The following is a 12,621-nucleotide window of genomic DNA, read 5'->3' on the forward strand; positions in this document are numbered from 1 at the left end:
ACCTACGCCCGGTCGGACCGATGCCTGCCTAGCGGACGGACGCTCGGCTCGGGGAAAAAGGAGACAAGGACAAGGGGGCATTGGGAGACATCTTCTGACAACAGGCATGTTCAACGACCAAGCCATGCGCAGAATCTTACGACAGAAGGTTCTACCGTCCCATCAGAGAGGTGCTCGGACTGTAGTAGTATGGTGTCAGGCATGCTTCTATGACAAGCTCATACTAAGGTATGGTAAAAGACACGTGTACGCCTCGGTAGGTGTGCATACGCCTCCCCACATCTCTATATAAGAGCCCTTAGATTTCGACGGAGGTACGCGATCTCACATCTTCGAAGTCACTTCCTCGTCTTCCTCTTGCTTGACTTGAGCGTCGGAGGGTCGTCGCCGGGAACCCCTTCCCGACCCGACTTCTTTGCAGATTCGTCGGAGATCCATACGGTCGGTCAGAGATCCACGTCATTAGTTGGAAGAGCGCCACGTGCCCAACGTCCATCGACTCAGCGTTCGGACAGGATCAGAAGCATTCAACTAAAAGCTTTACTTAGATGTCAACATGTTTATGAGAAATCTCAAGATGAACAAAATCTCACCACAATTAAAGGATGGTGGCTGAGCAGCAAAGGAAAGTAGACCCCGACCCCTTCTTCTCTATCAGAGAAGCAAGTTTATTAATGTACACTTTCATTCAAATTTGAAGCGTACAAAATACAAAAACACGGAGCTAGTATATGTGATGACTTATGAACAAGTCATTGATATATTGCTAAACCACTTAGAGTTAATCTTTTCAACAAATTCAAGATCCAACTTGGTGTGGAAGATAAAAGATAAATTGAAGATAATTAGAACCAAAAGAAGTTCATATGTCAAGAAGTTAATTCATTCATTTATTTATCTAAATCATTTAAATAAGCTTCCTGTTGGTTGTTAAATTAGTGCTTACTTTGCATAAACTTCAGAAAAAGAATTGTAGACGAACTTGAATATTTCCTTTTCCTTTCTCATTCATTCTCTAATTCAGAAGACATTATTGAAAATGACCGAATAAGTGTCAATATCTTCTTCAATAAATATATGATCTGTTTGGTTGATCTAGTTTATTGGAGCCGATAACACGGGGCTGAATCAGACATAATAAGACTGATTGAAGAACTGAGCTATCTATTTATTGCTTGATAGCTCCATTTAGGTACACGAATTTAGCAACAATAAGTTGAGACGGCAGGTAAGAAAGATCAGCTCCTCAAACTACTATGTATATATAAATGTAAAAGCACATCGAAGTCATCAGGAACAACAATAATAAGTACTTGAGCATGAATTAGAGGACAGTGACAGGATCCATTGATGGTCCATCAACTTAACCCTGGATTAATTTGGTAAACACAAACTATTTTTATTATCTCCCAAGGAAGAAGACAATAATCCATGACCATCATGACAGTTACTCGGCTTCACTGAGATTTACCATGAACAGAGTGATGAGTCTGACTTTGATGGGAATTGATATGTGATAATTAAATATCTGCAGATTTCAAATCCATGTCATCTATGTTTCAGCAGGTGGAAGAAACAGTATGCCTTTTATAAGGACAGGGAATAGGAGTAGGAGGAAGAGGAAGACAGAAGAAAGAGTAAGCAAGACCCACGACTTTGACATTGACAGTGAGGGTAAATGAATTAGTCGGAAGGCAATAGAAGAGTAAACAATCTTGAAAGTTCAAGGTCTGTGGAGGATATCTGATCCCCAATCTAAACGGCATCAACCATCATTTCAATCATTTTCATTGCATGCGAATGATGTATTTAGTTCATAAGAATAGATATTTTTTATATATTCTGATACGGTTGGTAATGGAGGGACCTATGAGGAAAGGGTTAGAAAAGTCAAGGTCATATGACGGTCAAAAGTCAGGAGGATGTGGCAGTCAATAGTCAAAGCGACTTGGCGGTCAAATAGTCAAGCTGACGAGGCAGTTATAGTTGAGCATAGGGGAGAGCCAGAGACCTGACAAGCTTGTTGATCGAAGGGGCGAAGCAGTAGGAGAACGAATAGAGACGACAGGTCTGCGGTGGAGGGCTAGGAAATACAAAACGCAGAGGCGGGTCGGGATCGGCAGAGCTAAGCAGAGGCAACTCGAGCTATAGGTCTGCGGTGGAGGGCCAAGAAATACAAAGCGCAGAGGCGGGTCGGGATCGGCAGAGCTAAGCAGAGGCAACTCGAGCTACAGGCCTGCGGTGGAGGGCCAGGAAATACAAAGCGCAGGATGCAGGTCGAGATTAGCGTAGCTATGTCTAGACAGCTAGGGCTGCAGGTCTGCGATTTGGAGGCCCGGAAATGCAAACCACGGGTGCAAGCCGGTGCAGGACGCAATGGATCGGAGGAGCTAAGTAGTACGGGTGCGGGGAATCTCAACGGTCCGTCAAGGAGAATCATTACATATCAACAATGCGGGCGAAGGCGGAGGTTCCTAAAACGAAAAGATGCTCTCATAACCAGTAGTAGTCTGTCAGCTGTCCCTCACTACAAGACAAAACCCATGTGCGAAGGCGGAGGTTCCTAAACAGAAAGATGCTTTCACGACAAATAGCAGCACGACAGGTGTCCGGAACTAGGCGACAAAGCCCAGCGTCTAACGTTTTCTGACAGGATGGCAGGTTCTAAGAGGAGGAGGCATAAAAGGGGAGAGATCCCTCGGACGCAGGTACGCGCACACACACTCCCTCGTCACTTTTTTCCAGAACTGTTTTTTTCTTCTTCTTCTCTCTGTTCTTTCTGGGGAAAAGGACTTGACTTGAGCGTCGGAGGGCCTGATCCGGGGACATTTTCCCTGGGTTTCGGTCTCTAATGTGAAGGGGGAGATTGTCTGAGTGTGTGCAGGAGCCTGCAGCAACGTCAGCCTTCCGCGGGAGCTGAATCACCTACGACTTTCCGTCAACAACCGGGCCACCTCGACCAGCCTCCGTCCGACTCAGCCTCCGGACGGGATCAAATTTGGCACCGTCTGTGGGAACACAACAGCCTGTTCTGGAACGTGAAGATGGACGACGTCGGGAGGTTCTCTGCTATTATCATAATCCCAGAGGATCTCGATGCACATATTATTTTCCATCCTCACTCCACCGGTATTCGGGAGTCGAGGGATCGAGTGGAGCTTCAGCTGGCAGACAGGTTAGTTTTTCCGTTATGTTTTTTTCCCTGACTCCACGGGTATTCGGGAGTTAAGGGACCGAGACCAACCCTTAGCCGGTTGGCATGGCTTCCCGATCAGGTACGATTACAAGTTCTGCTCTCTTTTTACGATTATAGGAACTGCTATATTTCCCTGATAAAAGAGTAAGAGCCTAGTTCCTTGATCAAAGACTAGAGCCTTCAATTTCTGATCGAACACTAGGGGCCCAGCTCCGCGCTCATACTCTAGGGGCACAGCTCCCCACTCATACACTTGGGACACAGCTCCCCGATCATAGACTTGCAGTACCACTTCTCGATCAGGATCTAGGGGCCTCGCTCTTTGATAACAGGCTAGGGACCTTACTCTCCGATCAGGGGCCAGGGGCCCAGTTCCTCGATCATGTGTGCTACAGGCTCTGCACCCTTCACCATGAGGCTCTGCATCCTCTTATTGCTACAGGCTCTGCACCCTTCACCATGAGGCTCTGCATCCTCTTATTGCTACAGGCTCTGCACCCTTCGACATGAGGCTCAACATTCTCTTATTGCTATATGCACTTCACGCTATTATTATTATATGCTCTGCATCCTTCAGTTGTTGTGCAGCCTCTTGCATCTACAGGTGTTGCTCTCTTCATCCACGGTGCTCTGCTTCCTTCTAGGGCTATGGGCTCTGCTCTCTTATATCGGTTTCGTGCCCTTTATCTTCTCCCCTCGCTCCACGGGTATTCGGGAGCTGAGGGATCGAGACAGATCCGCAGTCGGTTGGCACCACACCGCTGTCAGGTATGACATAAGCTTTATTTCCTCATGCTGCTACATGCGCCGCTTTTACTAGCTTCAAAGCTTATCCTTCCCCGTTCGGGGTTGAGTGGTTTTCACTGGTCTCAGACCAGCTTATTGGATTTCATATTTCCCCCGCTCGGGGTTGAGCGATAGTCACTGGTCTCAAACCAGCTTATCGGATTTCTTATCTCCCATGTTCGGGGTTGAGTTATCGCCACCGGTCTCGGACCGGAGTATCATTACTGGTCTCGGACCAGCGCCATCGCCACCGGTCTCGGACCGGAGTAGCCCAGACTCTCGCCTCAGTGCGAGTTATAAGTGAGCTCTGCTCTCACGCCCAACGACCTTTCAGGTCGGCTCCCATGCGAGAATTATAAGTGAGCTCTGTACTCACGCCCAACGGCCGTTTAGGTCAGTAGTCCCAGACTCTCGCCTCAGTGCGAGTTATAAGTGAGCTCTGTGCTCACTCCCAACGACCTTTTAGTTCGGTAGTCCCAGACTCTCGCCTCAGTGCGAGTTATAAGTGAGCTCTGCTCTCACGCCCAACGACCTTTCAGGTCGGCTCCCATCCGAGAATTATAAGTGAGCCCTGTGCTCAAACCTAACGACCTATTAGGTCGGTAGTTCCAGACTCTCGCCTCAGTGCGAGCTATAAGTCAGCTCTGCTCTCACGCCCAACGACCTTTCAGGTCGGCTCCCATGCGAGAATTATAAGTGAGCCCTGTGCTCACACCCAACGGCCTTTTAGGTCGGTAGTCCCAGACTCTCGCCTTAGTGCGAGTTATAAGTGAACTCTGATCTCACGCCCAACGATCTTTCAGGTCGGCTCCCATGCGAGAATTATAAGTGAGCCACTGCTCACGCCACGGCCTTTGGTCGGTGGTCCCGGACTCTCGCCTCGGTCACGAGTTATAAGTGAGCTCGATCTCATGACCTACGTTTGGGATAGCCCATCGAGTTATAAGTGAGCACTGCTCACATGCAAAGTGCCCCGGACTCTTATGCCATTCGGCTGAGTTATAAGCGAGCTTAGCTCTCATGCCAAGTGTCCCAGACTCTCGCATTGTCCGATCGAGTTATAAGTAAGCTTGTTCTCACGCTAAGTATCTAGACTCTCGAGTCCATCGACCGAGTTATAAGTGAGTTTGCTCTCACGCTTCCAGACTCTCGAGCTAATTGGCCGAGTTATAAGTGAGCTTGCTCTCACGCTTCTAGACTCTTGCACAGTTCAACTGAGTTATAAGTGAGCTTGCTCTTGCACTAAGTATCCAGACTCTCGAGCCAATCGGTCAAGTTATAAGTGAGGTTCCTCTCAGCTTTCAGACTCTTAAGCCGATCGACCAAGTTATAAGTAAGTTTACTCTCACACTTCCAAACTCTTGAGCTAACTAGCTGAGTTATAAGAGAGCTTAGATCTCGCGCCAAGTGTTCCAAACTCTCATGTTGTGCGGCCGAGTTATAAGCAAACTTGTTCTCGCGCTAAGTATCTAGACTTTTGAGCTGATTAGATGAATTATAAGTGAGCGTGTTCTTACACTTCCAGACTCTCGAGTAGATCAGCCAAATTATAAGCGATCTTGTTGTTGCGTTAAGTATCTAGACTCTCAAGCCAATCAGCCAAGTTAAAAGTGAGCATGCTCTCACGCTTTCAGACTCTTAAACCAATCGACCGAGTTATAAGTGAGCTCGATCTCATGCTTCCTAACTCTCGAGCTAATTGGTTGAGTTATAAGTGAGCCCATGCTCCACGCTTTCAGACTCTTAAACCAATCGGTCGAGTTATAAGTGAGCTCGATCTCATGCATCCAACCTCTCGAGCTCATTGGTCGAGTTATAAGTGAGCTTAGCTCTCACACCAAGTGTCTTGGACCCTCGCATCATTCGACTAAGTTATAAGTGAGCCGATCGACAGACTCATTAAAGGGCTGGGTCTGTGACCAAGTCTTAAAGTGTAAGGCCGAGCGGCAAAGCTACGAGTAAACTTTCTCTTGACATTAAGTGAGGAAACCCTCCCAGGGACTGAGGAAACCAATATGATATAAGTGCTCCATGCTAGCGCTCTTACAGGTCGGTAGTGCCAGACTCTCGCCGCAGTGCGAGTTATAAGTGAGCTCTGCTCTCACGTCCAACGACCTTTCAGGTCGGCTCCCATGCGAGAATCGAAAGTGAGCTCTGTCCTCATGCCCAACGACCTTTCAGGTCGGCCCCCACGCGGGGATCAAAAATCAACTCCTCTGCGAAAATCATAAGCGAGCTCGGTGCCTACACCTGACTACCTTTCTGAGGGATGTGCCTCACCTTGAGCGGAGCGTTTTCAATAATCCGCTCAGCTACATCTGGCTTTACTTTACGCAAATTGCAAATATGCAGCAAATACGCAGGGCAAAGGATGCGGGACGCCATCTACCCTACTCCTAGAGCGTCAGTATCAACTACGAAATCAGGTTTTGCGCGTTCATTACAGTTTTAAGTCTTAAGCACTATGTCGGTTTTATTATCCAAAATTCATACATGAAAAGGAATCATGAAGCGATTCTTGACTCTTACATACGGGCCAGTTTCTAAAAAATACTTGCTAGATGAAAATTGAGCAGGAAAGACCATGTCGAAAGGAGACAGATGTACAAGCACCGCAGCACAGTCCAATAAGAAGGTGATACAACCAAGGCCACAAGCAGGAACGCCGTATGGCAAAGGAGCCACTGAGACAACTATCCCCCAGACCAGCTTTAACTCGTGGAAGGGATTGGCCATGGAGAATGAGCACTTCCACGTGAAGACTCGTCGGGAGACTCAGGGGCGTTCTGAGCCCGTTCCATCTCTACACGTAAGGAGTCGATGACCGCCTGTTGCTGGGTGATCGTGTCTTGCTTGACGTCAAGGCACGTGCGAATAAGGGATAACTCCGCCTCATGCTCTTGAGTCAAGCGTTCTTGGAGGCTAAGTTGGCGCTGCAGTCTAGCCTGGCATTCCTCTTTCCTCGCCTTTTCCGCATGCACGCAGTGCTTCGCCAGACGATTCTGGCGATCCCGATCCTGGGACACGCGCTCCAGTTCGCGTTCTCTCGCGACAAGTAGCAAGGTGAGCTGATTTATCTGCATTTGGGAGGGTGGTTGATTAACTTCGTCAGAGGAAGGAGAATGCATCTTGGGGGGAGAAAGAAAGCAAGTAGGAGAGCAGGAATGGAGAAGGATAGAGTAAAGGAGTGACCATGAGGCTTTTTATAAAGGAGGTGGGTGCCCGAGTCAAAGCAATTGCATGGGGACGGCGCCCCAAGCGATTGGCGATGCAATTAAGGAGGCATGGTATCCCAGGCGACGCGACACAAAGGTTGATGTGAAAGCCTAGGCGACGCAGAGATGTGCTGAGGTAGAAGCACAGAGATGTGCTGAGGTAGAAGCACAGAGATATGCTGAGGTCCCAGAGATATGCTGAGGTCATAGAGATGTGCGGAGGTCTAGTCAGTCAGACTGTCGTCCTCCTTCGACTAGACTTATGGGGGAGGCTTGTGATACAGTTGGTAATGGAGGGGCCCATGAGGAAAGGGTTAGAAAAGTCAAGGCCATATGGCGGTCAAAAGTCAGGAGGATGTGGCAGTCAATAGTCAAAGCGACTTGGCGGTCAAATAGTCAAGCTGACGAGGCAGTCAGAGTTGAGCATAGGGGAGAGCTAGAGGCCTGAAAGGCTTGTTGATCGAAGGGGCGAAGCAGTAGGAGAACGAAGAGAGACGACAAGCCTGCGGTGGAGGGCCAGGAAATACAAAGCGCAGAGGCGGGTCGGGATCGGCAGAGCTAAGCAGAGGCAACTCGAGCTACAGGCCTGCGGTGGAGGGCCAGGAAATACAAAGCGCAGAGGCGGGTCAGGATCGGCGAGCTAGCGAGGCAACTCGAGCTCTGAGCTGCGGTGGAGGCGGAAATACAAAGCGGGATGCAAGTCGGGATCAGTGCAGTGTATAAACGACTTGAGTGCAGTGCGATTTGAGGAAATGCAAACCAGTGCGGTGCAGTCCTGATGGATCGGAGGAGCTAAGTAATGCGGGAATCTCAACGGTCCGTCGAGGAGAATCATTACATATCAACAATGCGAGCGAAGGCGAAAGAGTAGTAGCCTGCCAGCTGTCCCTCACTACAAGACAAAACCCATGTGCGAAGGCGGAGGTTCCTAAACAGAAAGATGCTTTCACGACAAATAGCAGCACGACAGGTGTCCGGAACTAGGCGACAAAGCCCAGCGTCTAACGTTTTCTGACAGGATGGCAGGTTCTAAGAGGAGGAGGCATAAAAGGGGAGAGATCCCTCGGACGCAGGTACGCGCACACACTCCCTCGTCACTTTTTTCCAGAACTGTTTTTTTTCTTCTTCTTCTCTCTGTTCTTTCTGGGGAAAAAACGTGAAGGGGGAGATTGTCTGAGTGTGTGCAGGAGCCTGCAGCAGCGTCAGCTTTCCGCGGGAGCTGAATCACCTACGACTTTCCGTCAACAACCGGGCCACCTCGACCAGCCTCCGTCCGACTCAGCCTCCGGACGGGATCATATTCCTTCTCCTACACCATATGCCAAAGTTATCTTTACTGCACAACAACAATCCAATAACCCCAATAACCCATAGAAATAAGGAGAAATTGAACCACCAGGATCATGATCTAAATCACTCTTCTTTAATAATCAAACTGAAAGCTCAACAATAATTTAAGCCAATTTAGAAACATCATCTCTTAGCTACAAGTTTTAAATTGGAAGAATCTCTTTAAATTATGGACTGCCCGGCAAAATTTAGTTTTATATTGCTTAGTGAGATTCCAAATGGACTCCAACAGAATATTATTTGTGTAAACGCAGTAGTAGTTATTGAACTTTCAGCTCCAGAATGGAAACAAGAAAGTGCTCTCATCTACTTTTCGTCTCAGATGCACTTCATCTACATCAATCTCTATCCTCGAAGGCCTTAGGAGCAAGGCATTGATTTGTGCAATGAAACAGCAAAATACTTGCCGAGCCAGATAACTAATGTCTACTATAGAACAAAAGGCCAAAGCTGACAACCATCACTTCCAAAGTTTATGTATGTATCAATAAGTTGCATGGAGGTGGGATTGAGCTAAGAAATACTGCAGTGACTAGTGAGGAGGTACAACTATAGTACACAAGCTAATCAGATGGGCATGTGAAGTGCATATGACATGCTGCAAACTATAATGCTGGCCCTCTGCTTCCCCCTGCATGAGGTACAGGGGACATATTAAAATTATTCGTAGGGAAAAGGCTACGACCATTATTAAAGGCCTGGACGACGAGAAAACTTTGGTAGTAGTCGGCTCTTTGCTTTTTGATAACTTTGTTGCAACATAAAGAGAACACAAAGGGGCTACAGACAGAGAATTAGATCTTTGTGATCCAAAAATTGGAGGAAAAAACAACAACTCTTGAGTTATGAAAGAAGAAGTAATGGATCAGAAAGAAACATGCAAAAGAATTCAAAATAACTGAAAATTCAAAATCTTTTTTTTTTAAAAAAAAAATAGTGTAAATTTACAGTAAGGAACAGGGAGGAGTAAAATAGGAGGTTGATGATGATGGCATACCAAAGGATTGCCGGCTGCACGGTTGATGTCTCCTCACTCCATCGGCAACCGCAGACCAACTCCACACGCACGCGTTGGCCGTCTTCCCAGGTGGCCCAGGCACCACTGCCCTTCTCTCCGGCGTACGGTCATGCCCACGTTATCCACGTGCATGGCACGTGCGCTGCCTTTTCATTAATGGCTCCACTGGCTCGCGTCTGTGCCCTTTCGAAAGCAGCGCATCCGTCGCCTTTCCCCTGCAAATCAGAGCTGCGAGGAGACGAGAACGGATCGAATTGAATTGAATTGAATCGAAGGTGTTCGAGATGCAGATGGAGAGCCCGTCGGCCTTTCGGTACATGGGGCGGAGCTACAGCGACGGAGGAGAGTCCTCCGGTGCTTTCAGTGAGTGCAACAGCGACTGCTCCGGCGAGATCCTTTACTCTGGATCGCCTACCTCCTCTTCTTCCGCTTCCTCCGGCGGACTTCAGAGGATTCTCCTCGCCGGCGCCGCCGATTACTCCGAGGAGATGGTCCGCGGACTCATCTCCGATCTCGAGTCCCCCTCCGCCCCTGTCGAGTCGCAGCGCCGCTCCGCCATGGAGCTTCGCCTCCTCGCCAAGCACAGCCCGGAGAACCGGTTGCGCATCGCCGCCGCCGGCGCCGTCGGACCGCTCGTCGCGCTGCTGTCCCACCCGGATCCCCTGTTGCAGGAGCACGGCGTGACCGCGATCCTCAACCTATCGCTTTGCGATGAGAACAAGGCCCCGATCGCGGCGGCTGGCGCTATCCGCCCCCTCGTCCGCGCCCTCTGCACCGGCACGGCCACCGCCCGGGAGAACGCCGCGTGCGCCCTCCTCCGCCTCGCGCAGCTCGACGAGCTCCGCGTCGCCATCGGCCGCTCCGGCGCGATCCCGCCCCTCGTCTCCCTGCTGGAGTCCGGCGGCCCCCGCGCGAAGAAGGACGCCGCCACCGCCCTCTTCGCTCTGCTCTCCTCCCGCGATAACAAGATCCGTGCCGTCGAGGCCGGAATCGTGAGGCCGCTGCTGGACCTGATGGCCGACCCGGACTCCGGCATGGTGGACAAGGCAGCCTACGTGCTGCACGCTGTGGTCGAGATACCGGAGGGCCGGGCGGCGGCTGTGGAGGAGTACGGCGTGCCAGTGCTGGTAGAGATGGTGGAGACCGGCACCCCGCGGCAGAAGGAGATCGCCGCCCGATCCCTCCTCGAGATCTGCAAGGGCAGCGCCATCCACCGGAAGATGGCCGTCAACGAGGGCGCCATCCCGCCCCTCGTCGCCCTCTCCCAATTCGGCACCAAGAAGGCGAAAGAGAAGGTAATCTCACCTCACCTGGGTGAGGCGGTGCTCCCCCCTCATCTCACGGCGACGTTGCCGGCGTCATTAAAATTCACGTATTTTTTTTAATTTTTTTTACTCTCGTGTAGCCAATTAATTCAAATTATTTTCCTAATTAAAAAAAAAAACACAGGCGGAGGAGTTGATTGAGTTACTGAGGCAACCCAGGGCGGCTAGCGACTCACACCGTTAGTCGACACGTGGCGGAATCAGACACATGGGACTGTGAAGGGTTTGTAAATATCGTGTACATCGAAGAAACTTTTTGCTATTTTTTTCTTTTTTTCTTTTCCTTTTCATTTCGATATGGTTAAAAAAAATTAAAAAAATAACTCGAGAAAATGTGGGATTGTTGGTTTTCTGATTCACGGCTTGGGTTGTTTGATGGAGAATGACGGCATGGAGGAAGATAAACTACAAAAAAAAATGTTGTTTTTTTTCCCAACTGGCTGGTTGTGTGTAAGCTGTAAAAAGTTCTCGCCATTAACCATTAATGAGAATTTTAATTTCTTGGTGTTTGGAGGATTACAGATAATTTTTTCGTTTAGAATGGAAAACGGAATCTGGGAGGGGACAAGATCTGCCGAGGCGCTGAGCGAGGTACCATGCTGTCGAGGTTGGGTCGTGGAGTGGGCCCGACGACCTTCAAATTATTCATCCCGATAATCGATATATTTAATTAATCTAAAATATAGTTTATGAAATTAACGAATTCGCTAGCTCGTGTATAGCATCTAGCAATTAATAGATTTACTTAACCTCAATACTTAAATATATAAATAATAATAATTTTTTTTTATAAAAATATAATATATAAATATATATTATAAATATGGTTATATATATATATATATATTCTTTAAAAAAAACTTAGAGGCCCTAGACTAGCTTAGCATAGCTCAACCAAGCAAAGCCCATAATTACCGAGCCCAACTAACTGTAGAACTAGAAGGCCACTCTAAATCTAATAATTAGACAATTTATCAAAAGACGTATTAGGTTTAATGTATTTATCAAAAGACGCATCACCGTTTGGTATTTACCAAAAGGCACAGGTAAATGATGTGTAATACCGAATATAACCCTCCCGCCAATCTCCTCTAATCTGTCATCATTTCCCAGGCATCCGAACCACATTTTTGAATTACTTTGATTTAAAAAAAATAAATTCGATCATTAGTGTACCTCTCTCTTCGTGACATGCGAGTGCAACTCCCTCTTGTGAAACCCTAGTTTAGTGAGCTCGAGTGTTTCTCAAGCGGCATCAAGCATTTCAGTTCAATTAAAAACCAGGACTGTTCGCACGTCAACAATGAAGGATTCTAAGGTTTACACCAATCAGCTAGTATCATAATGGCGCAAAGACATCGATCGGGTGCATCATCATCCTTTCCACATCAATTAGCTGTAAAGGTTATTATTTTACAAACTCTGTGATCTTGAGAAGCTGAAATAGTATGATTTTAATTTTTTTTTATTTTTATAAAGTATAGGGTTCAGTTGATGTTGGACAGAAACTGCATTGGAACAGTATCCTCGGTCACATTAAAAGTTTTTTTCAACCATCCACGAAGAAAGGAACGCATGAAGGGTCTGTTATTTTACATGACCGACACATAGTGCTGATCAAACAGACACCCTTTCGTATTTTTTTGGACATAGAAGATATGCAATACATCCGTGGGATTTTGGTAAATATATTTCAAAATTGGGATTCAAGTAGTCAAACCTTTAGATTCT

At 47.8% G+C, this 12,621-nt stretch overlaps 1 protein-coding gene across 1 annotated transcript; it reads left to right on the forward strand.

The window, feature by feature from the left end:
• Positions 1–9,538: 9,538 nt before the first annotated feature.
• Positions 9,539–11,242, forward strand: LOC122006592 (U-box domain-containing protein 4-like). The gene is made up of 2 exons (XM_042562148.1): positions 9,539–10,860; positions 11,015–11,242. Exons 1-2 carry the CDS (start codon positions 9,850–9,852, stop codon positions 11,072–11,074), a joined length of 1,071 nt encoding a protein of 356 aa, XP_042418082.1. The 5' UTR covers positions 9,539–9,849; the 3' UTR covers positions 11,075–11,242.
• The last annotated feature ends 1,379 nt before the right edge of the window (positions 11,243–12,621 follow it).

Source organism: Zingiber officinale, chromosome 7B (assembly GCF_018446385.1).
Source record: "Zingiber officinale cultivar Zhangliang chromosome 7B, Zo_v1.1, whole genome shotgun sequence".
NCBI lineage: Eukaryota > Viridiplantae > Streptophyta > Magnoliopsida > Zingiberales > Zingiberaceae > Zingiber > Zingiber officinale.

Coding starts and splice junctions, on each gene's coding strand:
- LOC122006592 (XM_042562148.1), top strand. CDS start 9,850: ATGCAGATGGAGAGCCCGTCGGCCTTTCGGTACATGGGGCGGAGCTAC. Junction 10,861..11,014: donor CCAAGAAGGCGAAAGAGAAG/GTAATCTCACCT, acceptor AAAAAAACACAG/GCGGAGGAGTTGATTGAGTT.